The 23946-nt window shown below is 36.7% G+C and overlaps 1 protein-coding gene across 9 annotated transcripts in view; it reads right to left on the bottom strand.

The window, feature by feature from the left end:
* dgkh (diacylglycerol kinase, eta) overlaps positions 1–23946 on the bottom strand; it is a 140564-nt gene that overhangs the window by 85082 nt on the left and 31536 nt on the right. For 4 of the 9 annotated variants that reach the window (XM_055215441.2, XM_073854948.1, XM_073854947.1 and 1 more), the window contains 3 exons: positions 23660–23770; positions 23132–23278; positions 15396–15476 (listed from right to left, as the gene is read on the bottom strand). In XM_055215441.2, the coding sequence (XP_055071416.2) occupies positions 15396–15476; positions 23132–23278; positions 23660–23770 (339 nt within the window). Of the gene's footprint in view, positions 1–4207; positions 4360–4464; positions 4951–15395; positions 15477–22835; positions 23105–23131; positions 23279–23659; positions 23771–23946 lie in introns of those variants that run through there. The other 5 variants (XM_055215445.2, XM_073854950.1, XM_055215443.2 and 2 more) reach the window with 4 other exon arrangements.

The following is a 23946-nucleotide window of genomic DNA, read 5'->3' as shown; positions in this document are numbered from 1 at the left end:
TTTTGAGCCATATTTTAGCGATCAAGTTAAAGCCGTGTGGCAGCTAGCTTATCATGTTTGACAAGAAGTCAGTTGGGGATGGTTGTCACATAGCTTGCGGGGTTGGTTGTCACATGTAAGTATTGGAAATGTAGACCTTTTAAGACTGTTGGTCTGTTTGTTTGTTTTTGTTTGCTGTTAAAATAAAATAAATAAAGCATTAAATAAAGAGGTTTTAACTAAAATTATTAACACTAAAAATTATTTCATTTTATTTCTCAACACAGTAGACAATTCAAGTAACTGATCACCCACTTTAATCTCATTGTTTAAAGATAAGGGGCATTTATAACAACTATCACAATGGTGGTATTCATATTAAAACTTATTTGCAGTTTCTAGCTTAAAAAACTAAAAAGTTACACATTATTTTTTCAGATCCCAATTTATCACTGAAATCCTATTGAATCACTATAGGGACAACCAACCCCATACCCATTGTGTCAGAGTGTCTTTGATGGTTAATTACTTCCTGTAACAATACATTCTAAAAGTAAAAAGTATACACATTTAAAGCCAAGACTCCAAGCTTTCATTTCATGTAGGAATTACTGCCGAAAGATTTTTTGAAGATGAGCAATTCATGCATGAGTAAAAATTGTGACAACCAACCCCGGTCTCCCCTACTATTAAGTTTTACCTCAAGCATGAATCTATTCCTGTTAGATGTTTCGTTTTTGTTAAAACACTTATGCATTATTAGTAATAATCTAGCAGGGTTTCTGTTCTTGTCATAGTTTCATCAATGTTAATTTTCGTAACAGGGTTACAATTTAAGTTTTTATTATCATGACGTACACGCCCTGTCCCCGAGTTCTTAAGTGCTTGTATTTCAGACCAATGGAGTACTCCAAATAAAAATGACAAAAATGCCCGATTTTTGTTTGATCTCTTCTGGATTGGTTGAAATTAAGATGGATATTAAGATTTATTCTTTAGGCTCTTTTAACAGTATTAAACCAGATGTGTCGTCACCAAACTAATTTGAATTGCTCCTTAAAAGCAGACAATTTTCGATTTTGACAATATGTGGTTTATTATGGTTCTTGATTTCTGTCAGCCAATCGCTGCTGTTTCGTGGAGAGTGGAAGGGGCGGATTTGAACAGTGAGTTACGAAGAAGAGAGCACCAGATATCAATGAATGGAGAAGCCTCCTAAATGAAAACTGTGTACATCTGTAACATGATTTGTATGTATGTCCCACAATATTTTTTTCAAGTCTAGAGTGTTAGATTCTGTTGTTCACTAGTTTTTGAGTATTTCTAAATAAATACACAAGTTCACACTTACAAATAAGTCAGATAGATAAAACTGGTAAACATATTTGGCATGCTGTCTGGGAAGAGGGCTCTGAGCTTGGTAATTTGCCCGAACACAGAATACCCCCCATGTTTAGGAAGTAACCTGGTGAGTAAGAGGAGACGGGGTAGTGGAAGGATTCTCAAAACTGTAAAGGATCCTTAGGTGAGTTTGACTGTGATTATATATGGGCTTGCCTTTGTGCTGATTGGGTTGATTACTGATTGTAGACAGCTGGTTGAGATGATGTGATACTTGAGTAGATTATTTGACTTGTTTCTCCCGAACTATGTTAATAAAACATTATAAGATTTTTTTTTTTTTTTTTTTTTTTTTTTAGAATTTTAAGGTTTTATAAAGAACAAATAACATACAAAAAAGACATTCAAAAAAACTAAACAAAACAAAGGTAAAAATGCCCTATTCTGAAGACGTGTATACAAAATACATACAAAAGATTTAAATAGATAAAAAACAATATTCATCATTTTGTAAGTCTGAGACACATACTAAGGGAAGATTTGCAAGAAAAAGTCATCATTAAATATTCCAAAAATTCAAGAGAGGTCCCTATGTGGCTTTAAATCTTTTTTGTAAGCTTAGCTCAGCAAACGTAGTTGTTCCATTTAAAAAAATCTCATTTAATCATCTTTGAAAGCAAGTAGCTTGGGAAGATTTCCAATTAGGAGTATTATTTTTTGGCTGCAATCATGCTTAATACAGACTGTTGTTGAGTATAAGGAACCCTTTCCATTACATTAAAATAACAAAAAATAGCTATATTGTGATCAGCTTGAATTTCAATTTTGTATGGACTTGACAATAATTCAAAAATGTTGGACCAAAAATCATACACAACAGGGCAAAACCAAAATAGATGTACCAGTGTCCATTTTGCCACCTTGCACCTATCACATTGAGAAGATCAAGTTAATAAAGAAGATAAAGAAGATAATCTTGTTTTTGAGTAATGAAGGCGGTGTATAACTTTGAACTGGATTAGTTTATACCTTGAATTTACAGAGCTATTTTTATCTTAGCAGGCTTGCTTCCCAGATCTCACCCGACACTTCATCATTCAATTCAGCAGACCAACCTAGCTCAAACCAAAGCAAAAAATAAATAAAAAATAAAACGAAAAACCAAAAGTCTGGTTTCAGACCTCAAAGACAAGAGATCATGGATGATTTTTTTTGCCTTTTTAAAGTCTATTTAAAAACTTACAAAACAAAGAAATGATTATTAATTGTAATTTATAAAAAAAAAATTCTGAAGAAAAAAAATATACCTTGATAACAACACACAAATTTGGCAGTCAAAAAACAAAATGTGTAAAAGCGACCTTATTTGCTTTAGGTTCTAAAGGGTTAACCAAGCTAAAACCCAATACATTAATTGCAATAAAGTACACTATATCACCAAAACAACATGTACAAATGATACGTGATGCACAATCTGTCTAAACACTGCATTGACCCTGTCAATTACATCCAAATAAAGCGAGAGAACACAAAAGCCAGCCATATCAAAACTGCAAACATATATTTACTATTACATAAAAGAAGACAAAATTCAGGTTTCTAATAAAATATGTCATAAGTTGTGACCTAAATTAATTCATTATCATTTATGGCAATCTAAAAAATGTTTTTGTGTATATTTAGTATATATAGCTGTACGAGCACTAGTATGTTATGACTACTTAATCCATCAAGTTGAACTAAAATCCAATATAGAATTAATTAGAATTAAAGGGCACATATTGTTAAGATGTTCGAACATAAATGTGTGTTACATCCACCCTACAATGAAAAAATCCACCCACTCCATCTTTTTTAATCCCCATTAAATCAAAGCAGTCTCAGCAGACATGATGTTTTAATTCTCTTGTTATTGTGATGTCACACTAACAAAGCCCCACCCACAACCACTGACTGACTTGTCAGTTTTACTCTAAAGCTTTTGTAAATGTGTTTGTTAGCATGTTGTAGCCCTAATGCGGTTAAAGATGCTATTGTCTCAGACTATACAGTAATCAGATTTGTTTTGTACCGAAAGCTGTAGCTCATTTGCATTTAAATGTACATACATGAAAACAGCATTTTAATAGGGGCATTTTGGACATTGGACAGATCATACACAAATGATCTGCAGGATATTTTAAGCTGAAACTTTACAGACACATCCAAGGCACACCTGAGACTTATATAACATCTTCTAAAAATGGGCATAATATTGGCTCTTTAAAGCAAAGCAGGCACATGCCACGTAATAACAAACTGATGTATTAATTCAATTGTTATGCTGTTCATATAATTTGTATATTAGTATTACATATATTAATAATATGTTTTATTTATTTATGAAATCACAAACAATTACAAAATAGAAACATATTTACTTATAGTCTCATAAATAGAACCGTAAATACGAAACATAAAATGGCATTTACTTGTGAATGTTGCATTGATGGTTTTCTAAATGCCTGTTGCAATATCATAAGCGACGCATCAAGTCTGTGCCAGCAAAACTGGCATGAAAACAAACTGACAAATCTATTCCTGTCAGCTCCTTAAAAGCTCTAGCCAATCTGGTGCCAATCGAGCATAATGAAATCTTTCTCTTAAAACGCTGGCAACAGAAAACACACGCTGCAGGAATTCGCGGTTTGCCTCCCTCACGTGTACTTCAAGGTGCAACGCGCTGTCTTTCCTCTCCACCAGAAATTCCACCAGACAACGTTAAGGAAAAAGTCTAACAAAGAGGTCCTCCATAATCTAAAGGTGCATTTCTATTCCCTCGGCAGACGAAAAACAACACATGCACACGGATGTAGAATTCATGCGCATGTGTGTGTAGTGCACTCACCAGTGATCCTCTCTCAATTGCAGCGTTGTCTCTGTAATCACGAGCTAATGTCTCCTGCATGCCTGTCTCTGTGTGTAAAGCCTGATGTCTCCTGGTCCTTCTCAACCCTCCCCAACTTGTGCAAAACCCACCACTGCCCAAGGAACAACCCACTAGAGACACATGCATGCGCACACGGTCACATGTAACGCCACACAGAGTATTTCCACACATCACACAAACAAAAATCCTTATGATGAATAAAAAAATGTGCATACCGAATAGCCATCTTAAAGAAGCTCCGTGGTTTTTGCTCGGATGTTTGTTTGTCTTCGAGCTGGGTGCTGCGCTCCATTAGAAATCTCCCTGGGCCACAGAGCAAGTCAAGCAGAAGCACGTCATTATAAACAGATCAGAGTGGGATGGTTCTCATCTCCCCCGTCAACCTCCATCGCTCAATCCGCCTCGCTTCTTCTCTATCTTTCGCTACCTGAACAACCCCCGACCCCCCCATTGCGCCCTTCACCGAGTGACATCACTTCGAGGATTTCCTTTTGTTCCGCAGACAGATCACTTCTCTCCCTCAGATACACGCGAGTGCCGTGTGCTATTTTTAGAAGCAGAAAAAAACGCACCCTGACTACAAGGCAGTAGTTTGCTACTCTGCAGTAAAAATGGAGACCAAAGTAGCTGTGCCTTACTGGAAGACAAGGGGCTTCTCTACAGGAAACAAATGACAAAAGCTTTCCTTAATTTGTATTCGAGATACGACGAGCAATAATGTGAGATGGAGTGCAGATTTTCACATTTATGATTAGGCATTTAGCAGACACTTTCAGCTAAAGTGGTGATGAAAGCACAGCATGCAATGATATGAGAATTGTTGAGATATATAGTTTCAAATGTTGTTAAGGACAGCAGTTGAGAAAAAGTGGATCTGTTCAGATTTGTGCTACCAAAGATTTCACAGTTCTTGTTTCTTTCAACAAAACATTTGTAACCCTGTCTGTGACAACCAGGCTTATCTCTAATGCTGAGATTAGGAGCATCAAAGTTTGATTTCAATCATTGATTTTACATTAATTCAATCTTTCACATGGTCTTACTCAGTCAATATTAAAGATATTAACGTTACATTTTCACAGAATGTAGGAGGATTTCGAAAATAGGGAACTGAAAATAGATTACCACAACTGAGCAAGTTCTCTAAAAGAACACAATTTCACTAACATCACCAAATAATTTCCTAAGCACTTCCTCTGTCTGCCATTGGTCATCCAAACAGACAGTCCAATCCCAAAGTCACAACATTAGGTAAAAGGATAGTTCACCTGAAATAAAAATTCTGTCATCATTTGCTCATCCTCACATTTTAAACCTGCATGTAAGTAGTAATGACTTACTTATAACCAAGACACTGGATATAACAAGACTGAGCACTCTTGCATTGTCCCTATAAATATGGGAAAATTCAACACTTAAAGGAATATTCCATTTTCTCAAAAGAAAAATCCAGATAATTTACTCACCACCATGTCATCCAAAATGTTGATGTCCCTCCCCGCCCAGCCGAGAAGACACCATGCTTTTTGAGGAAAACATTGCAGAACTTTTCCCACTCCAACGGACCTCAATAGAGCCCAACATTTAATACTTAACTCAACACTTAACAGTTTTTTTCAACGGAGTATCAAAAGACTATAAACGATCCCAAACAAGGCATAAGGGTCTTATCTAACGAAACGATTGTCATTTTTGACAAGAAAAAAAAAATCCACTTTTAAGGCACAACTTCTCGTCTAGATCCAGTCGTGATGCACCAGCTGACCCCACGCAATATGTCATGACGTCAAGAGGTCACAGAAGAGGACCAACGCGAAACTCCGCCCGAGTGTTTACAAGTGTGGAGAAAGAGGATCGTTCCAACGTTGTTGTATGTCAACTGATACTAATTAATGTCTTTGTGTCAGTTTATTGTTTACAATGGTCCGCAAATGTGCGTTTCATATATGTAACAAGTGACCTCTCTACGTCACTATGCATTTACGTTAGGTTGCGCTGGACCAAACCTAGACGAAAAGTTGTGGTTTAAAAGATCATATTTTTCATTTTTCTTGTCACATCAACATTTTGGATGACATGGTGGTGAGTAAATTATCTGGATTTTTCTTTTAAGAAAATTGAATATTCCTTTAAAGGATTACTCCATTTTCTACAACAAAAAAAAAAATCCAGATAATGTTCCAAAATGTTGATGTGTTTCTTTGTTAAGTCGAGAAGAAATTATGTTTTTTTTAAAGGAACACTTTTCAGGATTTTTCTCATTTTAATGGACTTTAATGGACCCCAAAATGTAACAGTTTTAATGCAGTTTAAAATTGGATTTTCAACGGAGTATCAAGGGACTCTAAACAATCCCAAACGAGGCACAAGGGTCCCATCCAGCGAAACGACCGTCATTTTTGACAAGAAAAAACAAAAAATATGCACCTTCAAACCACAACCTCCCGTCTTCCTCCAGTCCCGCGACGCGCCAGCACGACCCCATGAAATACGTCAACACGTTAAGAGGTCACGGATGACGAATGCGAACCTACGCCCCAGTGTTTACAAGTGTGGAGAAAGATGACCGTTCCGACGTTGTTGTATGTGGAATGATACTAATTAATGTCTTTGTGTCACTTTATTGTTTAAAATGGTCCGCAAATGTGCGTTTCATATATGTAACACGTGACCTTTCCACGGCATTATGCATTTACGTGAGGTCGCGCTGGCGCGTCACAGGAACAGAGATAGATGAGAAGTTGTGGTTTAAAAGTGCATATTTTTTATTTTTCTTGTCAAAAATGACAACCGTTTTGCTAGATAAGACCCTTATGCCTCTTTTGAGATCGTTTAGAGTCCTTTGATACTCCGTTGAAAATGCAAGTTTAAACAGCATTAAAACTGTTACGTGTTGGGGTCCATTAAAGTCCATTAAAATGAGAAACATCCTGGAATGCTTTCCTAAAAAAAAAACATAATTTCTTCTCGACTGAACAAAGACAGACATCAACATTTTGGTGCGTAAATTATCTGGATTTTTTTTTTAATTGACTAATTCTTTAATATGACCACTCTGCGGACGGAGGTCCCCCCTTCCAGTTGTTTTTGGATCAGTTCAGTTGATGCTTCAGTGTTTTATTAATTGGGAAGAGCACCACCTAGTGCATAACAGCGGAAATATGGATTGCTGTAAAAACTCGTCATTGGCATGGAAAGCATCCGTCATGTGCAGTTTGGGGTTGTGCGAGTATTTGGGAATTACCTTTGACAAGTAAGAGTGAACAGTTGTTTCTGCTTGTGTTATAACATTATTTTGATAGAAAGTTGGCAACTGGATGCAGATTATTAATAGCTAGAGATTAGGGCTGGAACGAAGCATCCACCTAGTCGATTACGTTGATTAGGTAATTACATAGATTTGCCGGAAGTTGATGCGTCACAGTGTTTACAATTTGAAACGATGCCATCTACAGCTCTGGGTGATTCTGACAATCAGGCATTATACCAAACAGCCAGAACGCAACTAAAATGTTGCTCTGCACACTGTGTAAAACTGAAATGGCATACCACAGCAGCACAACATCTATGCATGAACATCTCAAAAGAAAACATCCTGGGGCTCTTTGATCTCAAAATGACGAGACGGCAGCGTAAGAATTTGAACTATGCAGGCCATACATTGTGTTTAATACAGCTGTGTTTACATCTTTGTTTAATATGAGCTGCGAGACGCACGAATGACGCAACATCAAGCCACGTCTGGGCAGTATGTTGAAATAGTTAATAAAGAGCAGGACATGTTTTTTAATATTAATAAGAAGTTATGGAATAATACGTAATTGTCTGTAATAAGTTACACTGAGAGCTAATAGGCATGTGCCCGCGTGCACAGAAAGCCAGCTGGCAGTGCGGAGATCCTAACTAACTTATTTTTTGCAAATATGTGAGCAGATATTACAGAAGCTCGTCCTGGCATGCATTTTATAAAGTAACAGCAGCGTAAAGGCTGTTTATAAAATATTAAAAGATCATTTTAGCTAAACTTGCTTTTTACCCGGAACTTTAGAAAAGTTGAATGTTAAAGGTGCTCTAAGCGAATTCACGCGTTTTAGACCATAAAACATTTTTTGTTACATACAACAAACATCTCCTCACTATCTGCTTGCTACCTGTCTGATGATCAAACTGTAAAAAAACGAGATCTCAGCCCAGGCTCCACAAACTTCAATATAAACACAGTGGCCAAACCTAGCACCACGAAACATAACAAAGTGTTTCAGCCAATAAACGACAAGAAGGATTTGGGGGTGGGGGTTGGGCGCGTTCAGTGGCGGTTCTAGAAAATTTTTACTAGGGGGGCCAAGTAGGGGCCAGTGTTTTACCAGAGGGGCACATAAAAAAACGGCAAGAAATTATATTTAAAGATTATAGGGGCGGTTACAGGAATTAGTTTAAGACAGGACTAGGCCTTAGTTTAATTAGGAAATATAACTAGTTTTAACAAACATGCCTTACTAAATACATTACTTGTGTGCATTTTGAAGCAAAACAAAGAGCACTGGTGTATTTTAAAATATGGCATTGCAAGTTGTTTTCAGTTTGGACAGCTCTTACAGTACATTTATTTTAGTCTAGGACTACTCTAATCCCTTTCCGGGAAACTGCCCCATAAACTTTATCTTACTTTACAATCATATAAATCTTTATTTAATACAAGAGTGAGTGCAGGTGCAAAAGGGGAGCTGGGCTCTTTTCTAAAGCCCCCCAACCGAAAATCATGCGATCCTACTCAATAAACTTTATGAAATGCAAACTTTTATAAAGACAAACGTTTGTTTTAGTTTACATATAAACACACATTGCTAGACAGTTAGGGACCACAATCTAATCAGTATTTAAAATAATATTTATTTTAAATTGTAAACATTTTTACATGACACATTTAATTATATTCCTCCAATTTTATGCACGTATATGTAAGAGCATAATAACAGCGCTTTTTACAATGTGTAAACTTTAAAAAGTTAGCGAGATGTTGGTTTTGCCGGTTGTTGATGAGTAACAGCTGTGAATGATCACCGCGCTTAAGCAGCCACGTCACAGGAGAACAAGTGGACAGTGTCCCAATGTCAAGTGAGCTAGAGTCCTTACCAGTGCCCAAACCTGCATACACATTCACAACATCGGAAAATTGGGAACAAATTGAGACACTCGCTGAGCAGCACCCAGCTACAGTGGTTGGGTGCGCCGCTCTAATTTGCCCGTTTAGAACGTTATGTGTCGGATTAGTTCCGCTTTTGGCGCTCGCGTGTAAAATCAAAATAAATGTATACTTTTTTATTTGGTCAGCACGGGGTGGCCACAGGGGTGGCCAGGCGCTTGTCAACAGAGGCACGGGCCACCATTGGCCTCCGTGTAGAACCGCCACTGGGCGCGTTCATGAAAGCACGGAAGGGAGGGGGAGGAGTTAGCTACGCTCCGTCTGTTTGAAAACAATTCAAACATCAACAAAAACTGACGTCTCGCAGATTCGCTTAGAGCGCCTTTAAAGTTGATACTTATTTAGTTTGATTTATTTTTATTTTACTTATTTAATTTTAATTATTAATAAATGCCTATTTTATTGTTTAAGGTGAATAATTCCCCTTTTGCACTGTTTACTGTATGTTAGGCTGAATTTTTGTTGGACTTGTTTTTATGTGATTTGTTATATTTTCTTGGCACTGGCACTTTATTTTCTGTGTTAAATATTTTGGTTTGTGTATTTGTTTAATAAAAAAAAAAAATCTTAAATAAAATGTTGGTATTAATGGCATGTGCAGATATTAAATTTATTATTTGTTGGTGAATTATTTATATAACAAATCATTAGACTATTCGACTAATCAAAAAAATATTCGATAGATTAATCGGTTGAAAAATAGTCGATAGTTGCAGCTCTACTAGAGATATATCACTATTTAGCTATGAATAGAGACACAAGCGTATATACATATCATAGTTTATATATCAATTATTAGTTGTATTTTCATTTGAATCTTTTTATTAATTATTCTTAATTGTAAATCTGCTTAATTTGAGCATTCAATAATAAAAAAAATTAAATCAAAGTTGAAACTGTTAACATTAGTTAATGCACCATTAACTAACAAGAATAATGGCAATGACATAAACAAGAATTAATAAATTATGAAAAACTATATTGTTTTGTTTGTTCATGTTAGATCATGCATTTACTAATGTGAACAAATACAACCTCATTGTAAAGTGTTATAGAAATTTGTATTTAATATTATTCAGTACACAAATAATCCAGGGGCTGTTGTGTTCACACAACATCTTACAGTCACAGCTTCAATACAGTATGTATTAGATGTACAGTCTACAATACCCTGATCTGTGAGTTAACATGACCTGGGACTTTACTTAGTTACCGCACACAATATTTCTTGTGTCTTTGCAATTTCTGTCAAGGCGGACAAACCAGCACGTCTTTACTTGTTGCTTAGTGACGGTTATTAAAACGTAAAAGACAGAAATGCACAGATGCTGCACAATTCGATATAATCTAACAATGTTTAAATGCACAAAAAACAGTTTATAAACATTGCAATCTAATTTAAATGTTCGTTTACATGTACATTCACTAAACATCTGTGTAAGCACAGAGCCAGGGTTGCCAGATTCACATATCAAAACCAGCCCAATGGACATTCAAAACACCCAAAAGCATCCCAATAAATATTCACAGCCCAAATACCAATAACTAATAAACAAAATCCTTTCATATTTAACCCGAAGAAAAATATAAACTCACTGAAAGTTTAAAAGTAGCCCAAATATATGTCCGCAAAAAAGCAGAGGACTTGGCAATGAAGCAAACAGGATCTCTCAACGAGTTCACACTTTATCTCTGAAAAAATAAGTTGAGTTGGAGAAAGTTGTTCTTAAAGGAGCATTTCACCTGTAGAAACATTAATCTTTATTGAAAGTGCGTCATATTTGTAGTCAATATGTAACAAACATTTCGAAATTGGTGCCTATTTGACAGAGAAAAGGGGTGTTTATAGTCTCTCACCCCCTCAACAAAGTTATTGGACTTCCTGCTTTCAATGATGCAAAATGATGATTTTTACATCATTGAAAGAAGGAAGTGCAACACTGAAATCTGTATTTCTCCTGTCTCAGCGGAAACTGAGGAAATGATGCAGGACCATTCAAAAACATGACTGGGGTTCTAATGATACAAAGCTTAATGTTAATGGGTGAAGTGTCCCTTTAAGAAGTTTTCAGATATAGGCAAAGAAAACACACTTTTTAAAAGACACCACTATTTTATTACATTATTACAAGTTGAGTATGCATGCTAAATCTGCACAGACTGCTTAAACTTGGGCAGAAAATAAGGTAAATAAATTGTAAAACATAACCCGCCAAACTGGTTAGCGATTTGACATGGTTATCCCAAAAACTGGACATGATTTTTATAATTTAATTCACTGCAACCCTGTAGCAGACCCCTCTTTTCAAAAACTCATCAGATCTGGATGAATCACAAGAATGACTTATTTTGGATCCAAAGAAAACTAAATACTTGGGACTAAATTTAAGCAATTTTCATGCAAAATGCATTTAAAATTGTGTTATATGTTGGCTTTTCTCGTATATCCTTATCTCAATATGACCAAATATATTAGATAATTTATTTCTGATGGTCTATCACTAAAGCTAAAAGCAAGAATTGAAGGCATAGTGCAAAATCTGTCAGGACAGCCAAAGAGTTAGAAATCACTACAAGTTCACTAAACATTTCTTTAAGATAGGGGTGGGCGTTAAATATGACTACACATAGCCATATTTCACCGAGAAAAATGCATTTTAAGGCGTTGAAAACATGGGCGCCCTAAAGGGACTTTGCTATAACTGATTTTGCACATTAAATCGGTATGGGGGACATATGTGAACGATTAAAGCAGACATCCTAAATATTTAGACTCTTCTAAAGTAGAAATCTCTAAAATTATGATCTGCAGAATAAGAAAAGCATTTCTAAAAAAAGCCTCAACAAGATCCTCTCAATGTATAACGAGCATCTGTTGATTTTCCTGGCAGCGTGTGATTTCTTTTAAGGGAAAAGCATGGCAGCTATATAGCTCTGAACAACACGTGTATAGCGCAAGCGACCTCACGAGTCCACCCGCCTTACTAAACAATGTGTCAGCAATCAAATCAAGCAAACCACACTCAGTGGAGTATCCAAGGTCTCTGCTGCTAAAAATAACTCATCCTTCTCCTTTGTGCTTTCTTAGTCCTCTACTGTTTCTATTTATAGCTGTGCCCGGGGAGCCGGTCTGCTGTTTTTAGACGCGCGGTCACTGCTCTTTGACAGGTTTGATCTAAGCTGGTGACTCCTGCTTGTTTACATGCTCTCACAAACACAGATGCTCTTCTCATGACAACACTATCATTTAAAACTTTATTTAAACAGTTTTATTTTAGTGCGGAGTTATATATTCCACTGTAAAAATGTTTTGGCAGATAACGTAACATGCTTTGTGCGGTAACATCATGTAGATCTTTTAATGATAACATTGAAATGTTTACTTTATACAGTTTAGAAAATGTGTAACTTCTGGCAATAACAATCTCTAAAAATAGTAAACAGGCTTGAATATTTACATCTGAACCTTCACAACGACACTAAAGGGGGTCGCACACCGGACGTGCAACTCAGCGCCGCGCCCGTCGCGTCAACTCGGAGGTATCGTAAACCGGAAGTGCATATTAACTCTCTCGCCGCCAGCGTTTTTAAAAAAAGTTGTCAGCCAGCACCACGTTTTCATGATTTTCACAAAAAGTTTAATGCCTTCCAGAAAATGTTCTTCTTAAAATATATAAACATACAATATACCAAATGAAAGAACAGACCCTCTGCTTTCAAACAAAAAAAAAAAAACGTTTCATCCTACCTTCAGTGGTTCTTTTGTAATCAGCTTTTGAATATGGGTAGGTTTCTGCAAAAACACCACATTTTGAGCAGAAAGCAGAGATAATTCCATTTTTGTGACGGACTTTTCATAGAGATCCCATTCAGAGCGATCTTTAAAACAGACACGGACATGCAGCCGCTTGCCATAGGGCAATACTTCCGGGTTTAAAAAGTTGCGGATTATCCACCTGGTGGATAATAGCGGTATTGCGGAAAGCCGGAAATACTCGTCATTGGCAGGGAAGTGTTTTCTCTTGATTGACGAGATATCTCGTCAATGGCGGCGAAAGAGTTAAATAGCGCAAGCTTAGTCAGATAGTGTCTACTTCAAAATGCAAAATATACGTTAGCAGCTAATGTTAATCGTTAATGATTTGGGACAAATATGATGTTATTTAATGTTAAACTATGTGAGTGGCGCTCTGTGGTCCTTAAGTCTTGAATACAGTTCATTATTTATGTCCTTTATATTAACAAACGTGACTGCTCATCCAAGCGGTGCAAATTCAAAATAAGTGTTCTGAGTGCCATGTGTGTTGCTTGTGTTTTGAAAATATGTGTTTGTTGCATCATGTGTACCAAAACCGTTTATGATAAAAGAGACATTCACAAAATACTTACAAGACACTCCCTTAACAGTAAACTCTAATTACACATGAGATTAAGTGAGTATCTGGCAACAGTGTTGGGAAAAGTTACTTTTAAAAGTAATGCATTACAATATTAACCTGATAAGGTACACCCCCTCCCTTGCACGTGAGGCTGCATTACGTCATTGTAACTTTGAAGCATTAAATCTTCAAAATATACAGTCATGCGGCACATCGTTGGAAAGCTTAGACTTTAGGGATTCCATTAAGCGCACACACAAAGCATAATATGATTTTTAGCAGTCATAAAACTGTAATCTAGTTGTTAGTTACCTGAACCGGGCGGCGCCGATTTAGGATATTTACTTACCTTCAAAATCTTCCCTTTATTCGCTTCGGTGAAATTGTCCAAAACAAATAGTTCACAAATCCCCAAAAATGAATATCCAAGCCTTTTAATCCAAAACGATTTGTTCATCTCACAATCTTGACGTTTCTGACCGAATTACGATACAAATAGTGTATACAATTAGTTCACTAACAGACATTCGTTCGAATCTCACTTTTCGTTCACGATTTATAATGAATATATTCGGATGTCACGTTTATTGTGCAACTTCTGAGGAACAAATATGCCCCCTTGTGGAATTTCAGCCGTTCCATAAGAGGCTACGTTACTCCCCAAAAAACTAACCAATTGCGTTACTTAGTTACTCTTCATGGCTGGGGTACTTTCTTAAGTGGCTTGATCTCTTTCAGGCCTTGCAGGTGTTTTTTATGATCGCAAAAATGTTTTTATGAAAAAAAATGTATAAAAAAAATGTTATGATCGCAAAAATGAACACAACACATATTTTGAAAATACAAACCACACACATGACGGGCTACATGCGTGTTGTGATGAACTTCGCATCGAGCGCCCTCGAAAAAAAGTCACCGGATGCCACTGTTAACAAATATGAGATTCAGTACTTGTGGACGTTGCTAAGTTAGCCATCACATATATTTTGTGCAAAAATCAGAAGTCACAAGATGTTTTTGGGGGCCATTTTTAAACGTTAAATATTGGCACAAACACCAGTAAATTTCATGATTAATTAATTAATTTTCTTAAAATATTTGCATCTGAAAGAGAAGCTCCTACAAATGCATATGCTCTGCTCGCGCCTGCCGTTGCTAAGCAACATTGAGCCGCACTCCCCATAGATTTAGTAATGTGTCTCAATGCATTGTTTCTTTAATTTGTGTCAAATTTGACGGTTTGTATGTCCTGTGTATCCCTGTACCGCTATGATTGTTTGTTTACATGACCCAATGGGGATACGTAAAGGTTGAAGCTGATTGGTTAGTTAATGTCACATGACCTGCGGACGCGGCATTCTGAAAAGTTAAAATACTTTCAACTCGCTGTGGTGCCGACGCGCCTGGAAAAAAGAGCACGTCGCTCTCTATTTGAGTGTGCTCACCGTGCGTCTACTTTGAAAATAATGCATTTGCGCACACAAAAGCCACGAAATGTGACTTGCCTCTAAGGTTGCACATATATTTCTATGTTGGAATAATTCATAAAAAACCGACCACTTACTGTGAAACTGTTGTTGACATTCTTTGTGCTTGATTCGGCGACACTGGCATCTGAAAGGTCCACTTCATCGAAAATCAGAGACTGTGAACAAAAAGAGAGAGACTGTAAACAGTTTATCACAGTGATGAAACAGCGTTAACTTCATTTACACCAGCAGAGACGATAAGATATTCTTAGAAAAAGACCTTACACTGAATACTGTTCTATTGAGATGACATGAAAATGAGCTTATTGAGATATTCATTAAGCTATGCACTGACATGCATGAACATTATATATATGGATTTTCAAAATGGATTGCCAAAAGCTGGTTATGTTGTGGGAAGTTTTGATCAGGGCTGTGTCGATACAAAAAATAAAATAAGAATAAAAACAAGGTAATAAAATTTAGTATTTCCAAAAGTATTTGGATACTCATTTGTTGTGAATAAAGATAGCAAAAACACTTTGCATTTGAAATTGTGCTATCTTGTGTTGGCTTTACCCTTTAGCAAGATGGACAAAGCTGTTGGCCAGTGCAAAATTATCTCATAGTGTAAAATCTGTTTAAAAAACAGAAACTAAAATCTGTCTAAGAAACTAAACATTTCTTCAAGATGTTACATAACGCTCAAGTGAACGCCAACAGTGCCATCGTATGAAAACGTCAGATGCAAAATCCTGCATATCCTGCGTCTAACGTTCATATATTTTCTTGTAATAAGCTTTTTTATCAGTCTCTTATGTTTAGGTGCAGTAGTAATTTATGGCATTGATATGTTAGTAATCAGTAATTGAAATGCCTTATTTTCACAAAAGTCACTTCATTAGTATATAACAAATTTTACTGTCTTTTGCAGCAAAACCCTCTTAGTACATGCAAGCTTTTTTGTCAAAAAACTTCACTTTAAAAACAAAAACGCTTCTTTTCGGACAAGACAGTAAACAGTCGCAAAATTAAATGTAAAATTGTGAAAATGAATCACACATTAAGGGCGAATGTCACTGCCACATTTGGGTTATTTAGGTCACGAGGGATGCCAGTTTGAATGTGATCCATAGTCGTTTCACATTCATTTTCCATGCATTTTGAGGACTTTGCTGAAAAAACGACAAGGCATTTAATAGATTCTGGCAACAAAACAGTGTTTCTTAATGAACTGAAGATGGAATTAAGCAGATTTGAAGCAAAAATATTTGATGAACGTATGAAACGTGCTGAAAGCATTTGGTTAATATAATTATATCTTTTTTGATAGATATGGCATTCAGGGGCTTTTGTATCTGAGCTCATCATATGTTCATAGACAAACTCCAAATAAACTTTTCATAGCTTCCTTTTCCATCAGTTCGATGCGAACAATGACAGCTTGTCATAAATAGGGGTGTAACGATTAACCGTTCAAATGCGCATTTTCTCAATTAATGAATTTTCATGAATTACGGTTAAATCCCGGCACATCCCAAAGCCAGGGGGCGCTCTCGGGCAGAAAATTTCTTTGTGCCACAGAAGAAGTAGCATTACGAACGCTATTCCAGGAAATGTCTACAGGAATATTTATATCGCTGTTCTTCAAATTGTTTCAGGTATTTTCATGATAATAAAGAATATTTTGACTGATTTTGTTTAACGAGTGTTGCTTTTTTAAATGCATTAAAATGATAAGGACTTCCTATTGCCGTAGTACACGCACAAGCTGTGCATGATACAAAGAATCGCAGCCTTGCCATTCAGAATCGATTTCGGACAGGCATTTTTAACGAGACACACATTAATAATTACATCCCTAGTCATAAACGTCTGCATCGTCTATGAAATCAAAAAGTAAGATTTTTGTCTTTTAGTTAGCCATTAGGACATGTACAGGGCCGCATTAATGCATGGGCTTACCTGGGCTTAAGCCCAGGGCCTCGGGCTGGGAAGGGCCCCGAGTTGCCGGAAAAAAATAACTGCCGCATTTATAAAAAGTTGATACTCCCTTTAAAATTATGCTTAATCGCTTTGCTTTGAATGTCCGTGCGTGAATGCAGTTCCTGCGCAGAAAATCTCTCACTTACTATAGGCTACCCTGCAATCATTAGTGAGCTTTTTAAAATTTCTGTCTGAAATATCCATTATTGCATTTCTGAAGGCAACACAGACAGCTTTCTGATAAAGTAACCAAAAGTGCCTTTCAAGTGATGAACAAAGACTAAACTGAGGACGCGTTTTTATCTTAATATGTCATTAAATGATTCCTCATAACATTTTAAAGCCAAGATGTACAGAACAGCACACAAAGATATTACACAAAACATTTTTGATAACTAAATCTAATAAATAATAAAATTAGATTCTGCCTCGGAAGCCACGGCTAAGTTCAGCGATCGTTTCATTTTGAGATTTAGCGTGAAAAGGAAATAAAAGACGAGAAATTACATATAATTTGTTACTGTAAATTATAAAAAACAAGCTTTATATACAATTACTTAAACGGTTCATTTATAACAAAAAAACACTGAAATTAAGGATTTTATAGACACTATATATGCTTTATTATTTTGCACAGAAATATCTGATTGCTTACTTTCACTTTGATCATCTCTGTATTCACAAAAACGGCTTACCTGTTTTCTAGCTCAACTTTTGACAAGTTAAGCAACCTTTTAAAATACATTTTAAAACTTATACTTGTCGAAAAAATCAGTTTTTTGATGTTACGTTTGATGAATGCCTAAATATGATCACGCAGAGCACCTAGCACGTTCGGCTAAGTTGAATGTGACAGCATGCAACCGCGCAACATTGACACAACGATAAGCAATCCAAAACTTACAGAACTTAAATTAGATCAGAATTTACCTTTATAATTAATAAAACATAAAAACAAAATAAAGTCAGAATCAATAGGTGCAGAACATAAAAACAAAATAAAGTCAGAATCAATAGGTGCAGAACATGGGTGCAAAATGCCTAAATGCGCAGGGGAATAAAACCCCACAAATAGTTTAATCAGATAACACTAAATAATCTATAAATTAAATAAAAACAAGGAAATATTAAAATTAATTTTAAAATAACGAAAGTATAGAATTACCTGTTTTGTCTGTTTAATTGCAGAAACAAAGAGACTTTGCAATGGTTTCTGGATATGGACGTCTAGCCCTGTCACGGGATTTAGGCTATTAACAGACTTTAAAAATATTTATTAAAAGCTACTATATTATTTACTTAGTATTATTATAATAGGATGTATATTTTTTATATTGGGAGAAAGCTGTTAAATGTGAAATCAGATACTGTGCACTCTTATACAGCCAAAATTAAATGATCCTCAATTTTATAACACATCTGCGACAATTGACTGTGCAGTAGTCGAATCAGGCTTCTCCTGTCAAAGCATCGAATCTTAGACTATTCGGGTCACCTAGGACTATGTGCATATGTTATGCAGTGATATTTGTGTATATTGCGGGCATTTTGATATGGTTTTAATATTTTGTAATTCCATTTATTCCAGCAAAATAAAAGCCTGACAACTTGCACTTAGTGATTATAAAGATTGTGTGAATGTAGGCTGCAATTCTGGTGGATTAAGGGCAACCAAAAATGATAAAGCCCAGGGGCCCCTTACAGTGTTAATGCGGCCCTGGACATGTATAGTGTATTCTAATTCCAAAACATTGACAAAATTTGCATTTAGAAAAAGTAGAGATGCACCGATCGACCAGCAAGAGACCGTAATCGACAGATTTTACTCATGATCGGCCCGAATGGTTGCGCAAGCAATAACGTCATAGCCACATGCACAATAGAAGTGGAAGCATCCTCCAATCTGTTAAACAACAGCTGCATCCATTTAAATCCGAACCTGGAAACGTGATCCGTTTTACATAACGACTTACTGAAAGTACCTTTGCCACACATTCGTCATTTGAACCATGTTAGTTAATGATGTCACGTAGAGGGTGGAGTACTAATTAATCTGTTCAGATTAATTTAATATCAGATTATTGCTGTAAATAACATACACTACATTTTTGTCGTGTTTTAGTTCTCTGTTGTTTTATTTCAAGATATTTAATTAATTCACAAGTTTCCTTTCTTCCCAGGTATTCCCCAGGGTCTTAAAGCTCATAATTTTCAAAAACAGCGCTTTAATTCTGTTTACAAACTGTTAAAAGACATCAAATGGAATTTGTATATATTTAGAATGACTGATATATAATGCACTGCATGTTGCTTGCTTATTTTGTTCAAAACCATGATCAATCTAGAGGAAAACACCACAGTTTTTCAAGTACAAAAAATGTGCATCCATCCTTCACAAAATAAATCCACAATGATAAACAAAGGTCTTCTGAGGGTGATCCACGCCGTTTTGTTGTAGAAATATCCACATTTAAAACTTTATAAATGAAAATAACTCGCATCCGGTAATGCCGCCATATTAGTTGCGTCCGCATTCAAGATGAGAGCTTATGCAGTTTACGGAGGTTACTCTCCTGCCGCTCTGTGCCCCCGCCCTCCGAATTTGTCATACGTCACCAGTGTTGGGGTTAGTTACTCAAAAAAGTAATATATTACTTATTACATATTACTCTCAAAAATAGTAATGCCTTACTTTACTTTATTACTCCCTGGAGCAAGTAACTAGTTATATTACTAGTTATATTACTAGTTACATTTTTTTTCTGGGCAAGAATGTTTATTTGGGCAAGCCACGGCCAAGAAAACATCCAAACACAAAACTCCCAAATCAATAAAAAGTTACAATTTTATTAGATTAAATTTGATAACAATTTACTCATTCAAAATACAGGGATGACAACAGGTTGCAATTATTTTTAGATGGACACCTTTAAATGGACAGCTGATAAAATAATGACGGTTCACAATAAATTATTTCCTGATTAAGACTTCCAAGAGTTCTGTATTCTTAGCAGGGGGATACCATGATGTTAGTGCACATTATTTACCCACCCACTATACACAGCAATGCACAGCTAATTCATCCAACACCCAAACATATAAATATATCAATTTAACACCGCAAAGTAATAAATACACAATCAATTCAATAAATATCATTAAAATCACTCAAGCTAAAGACACAGCCTTCGTCAATTACGGTAAAATTGATATACAAAATTGATGGGATAAACAACCTGCACGCAACCCCTGTTTACATACAAACAAACAATGAAATGAGCGCCGGGAGACCGTGGCATAACCTCACATTCATCAAGGTCTCCACGGCGAGAAAACCCACCGTAAATACACCACATTTTAATACAACATAAAAATTACTGCTGGCTTCCTTACCCGCTACCGGACGTGGGACACAGCGTTCGGAGAAACATTAAAGAGTGTGCACTTCACCGTCAAGTTATTTTCCTTCCGTTGAACATAATAAAATAATGACTGAATCTCCTCCCGTCGAAACTAGCGAACCTTCCTCTGAAAAAAAGCTTGCCGTTGTTGACGCTTCCATTTTCCCGATCTGTCTTTGAGTGTGCCGCTCTGCTGCCGGCTGTCGACCAATCGGTGATGGTAAATGATACCTCGTGCCAAACTTAGACCAATCACTGTTCCATTCACGCCCTCCTCCACTTCCCTTTTGTTCTCTGTGTTGTGTGCCTTTGTGTGATGAAGGTGCTACTGGCGAATGTAACGCAAGTAACTAGCTCGGGAAAACTGTAATAATATTACCATTTTCAGACGGGTAATGCGTTACACTACTAGTTACTGAAAAAAGTAATATTATTACAGTAACGCGTTACTTTGTAACGCGTTACACCCAACACTGTACGTCACTAAGAAAAGTGCGTACACTACGCTAATACTCTCTCCTGAATACAGAGGAGTCTAAGATGGCGGCGCTACCGGAAGGTAGTTATTTCCGTTTATAAAGTTTTAAATGTGGATATTGCTACAACAACCCTCAGAAGACCTTTGTTTATCATCCTGGAGCCATTTGGATTTCTTTGGGGAAGGATATATGCACATTTTTTGGACTTGAAGGACGTGGACCCCGTAACTTTACTGTTTAGCAGCTGGAAGATCTAAGACATTTTCTAAAATAACTGAAAATGTGTTTGTTTAAAAAATGATGGACATATGCATCTCGGACGGCTTCTGGGTGAGTAAATCATGGGTTTAATATCATTTTTGGCTGAACTATCCCTTTAATGTGTTTGCATTTAGCCTAGCCCCATTCATTCCTTAGGATCTAAACAGGGATGAATTTCGAAGCTTAGGATCCAGACAAAACACTTCCATGTTTTTCCTATTTAAAGACTGTTACATGAGTACTTACACGAGTAAGTATGGTGGCAAAATAAAACGTTTTTTTTTAAGCGGATAAAAAATAAAAACCACATTGTATGCATGGCGGAAGAGCACTTAGATTGCAACACTTCAACCTCGGGCGCAATAATATTGATGGAAACTATATTCTAGTAATATCCGCTTAAAAATCACCACGTTTTATTTTGTGCCACCATACTTACTCGTGTAACTACTTATGTAACGGTCTTTAAATAGGGAAAACATGGAAGTGTTTTGTTTGGATCCTAAGGAATGAATGGGGCTATGCTAAATGCTAACACGTTCACGACGCGCTGTACAAAGATTAAGTGCACGCACCGAAAAAAGAGAGGCATGCATTAATTAATCTATGTTGAGGTAAGAACATAGTAAAATATTAAAAAACGGTGGTGTTTTCCTTTAAGTCTACACGTCATACTAGCTAGGAACTATGCTTCTAACCACAGCTGTCCAACTGATATTTGGACATCTAACATAATGTCAGTGAGCCTGACCGAGTTTGAAAGCACTTTATTTTGACATCTGTTCATATAAAATAAGATCATGCAGTTTGGGTAAAAATGTAATGTTTAATAATTTATTTTTTGATGAAAATAAGATTTTGTATTAAAGAAAAGTGGATTTTTATTTCATAGCCTATATGCTGATGATTATAGAAAGAAAATTGAAATCTACAAAAATTTGGTATCGGCAGGTCACACCTACAGAAAATCGGAAATCGGCCAAGAAAGTTGCAATAAGTGCATCTCTAATATAAAGAATAAGCATTTTAAACTTACAGTTTGGGTTTGCTACAGAGAGAGTGCCAACCAGCCACCTCCTTTCTGCATTAAAGATCTCTGCCAAAATTCCAAACTTTCTATAACAAATGTGCCAGCACCACTAGATGTCATTTAGGAGCTGTGCAGGAAATGCAAAATATGGTAGCCCCATAGCTACGCACCAGGTGGGATTTTTTGCCAGTTTAATTTTTAAGCGCCCACTCTCTATTGATTTGTTCAGATCACAGACCCAATGCCATGTGCCATTCTTAACCACAGAAGTGCTCCAAAATGGGCGGAAAACATACAAAGGCACACTATAACATGTAATGAAATGCTCGCTTGAGCTTTTTCACAGTGAGGGGTACAGAGAAACACTCGTGGACATACTGGTAAAGCATCTCTCCTCCAAGACACAGACAATTGGATACAGTATAAGGCAAAGCTCCAGGAACCTCCTCTTCAGATGTCTACACAGAGAAGCAGATAAGGAAATGATGCGTGATGTTGCTTCAGCCAAACAGCCCATCTGTTCTCGCTCATTGCAGTGCTGAGTTCCCAAATCAGCCCGAATGAGGAGAACAGGCATCCCCAAAACAATGCCAGGCAGGGTGATGGGAGATCGGTAATGTCCTTAATGAAGGCTATTTATATAAGAGGGGTGGTCAGCCGTAGCTGTTTCTGACCCGAATGGCCACCAAGCCTTCTTCTGATGCACTTGAACCAAGTGTGGGGGGCCGATGACGAGCACCGGTCCAGCAGACAGAAAGCACCCTCCAGCACACACGGCTACGAGAGACTCGATACTGCCAGCGGGCCAAAACACCACCCGTCTACCACACACACACACACACCAACACACACACATACAATGAGATTAAAGACTTGGCAGAAGATGCAATGCAGGTGCCGATATGCAGGTTTCCTATAATAAATATGTAAAGCCCCTCTCAGTACAAGAATGCTCACTAACAGAGGTCTTAAGGGGAACCACTGTAATGCTAAATATTCCACCACCTTACCTTAGATCAGCTTAATGTAGAGGGCTAACTGTATACTGTAAAAAATATTTTCAACATTATTTTATAACAACATCTTTATTTACATCCATTTAACAATTTTGATGAATTTCAAGAGTCCTCTGATTTCTGGATTTTTTTTGTATGGGAAGCCACAGAATTAGTAACAGTTTATAAAGACACTCATAAACTCACCTTGGCATCCTTGGCATAGTAAAGTGTCCGTCCCCGCAATTTGAAGTAACGTTTTTTCCAGCGCTGGAAAGAGCTTGTCTGTTTTAAAAGCAGACCCTCCTTCACACTCGTCTGCAGAGATACAAAGGTGAAACAAAACTTTAGGATTGATCAAGACTCAGCACAGATACAATACATCTACATGAAGCAGAATACTAAAGCTCCATACAAAAACCTATGAGCTGAATTTTACAGGGTTTCTACACCTTAGTTCACAACTTCGAATTCAAGGACCTTTCAAGGACTTT

Source organism: Misgurnus anguillicaudatus, chromosome 17 (assembly GCF_027580225.2).
Source record: "Misgurnus anguillicaudatus chromosome 17, ASM2758022v2, whole genome shotgun sequence".
NCBI classification, from domain to species: Eukaryota; Metazoa; Chordata; class Actinopteri; order Cypriniformes; family Cobitidae; genus Misgurnus; species Misgurnus anguillicaudatus.
Note: the sequence above shows the minus strand (reverse complement) of the source record. Positions and strands in the feature narration are given on the sequence as shown.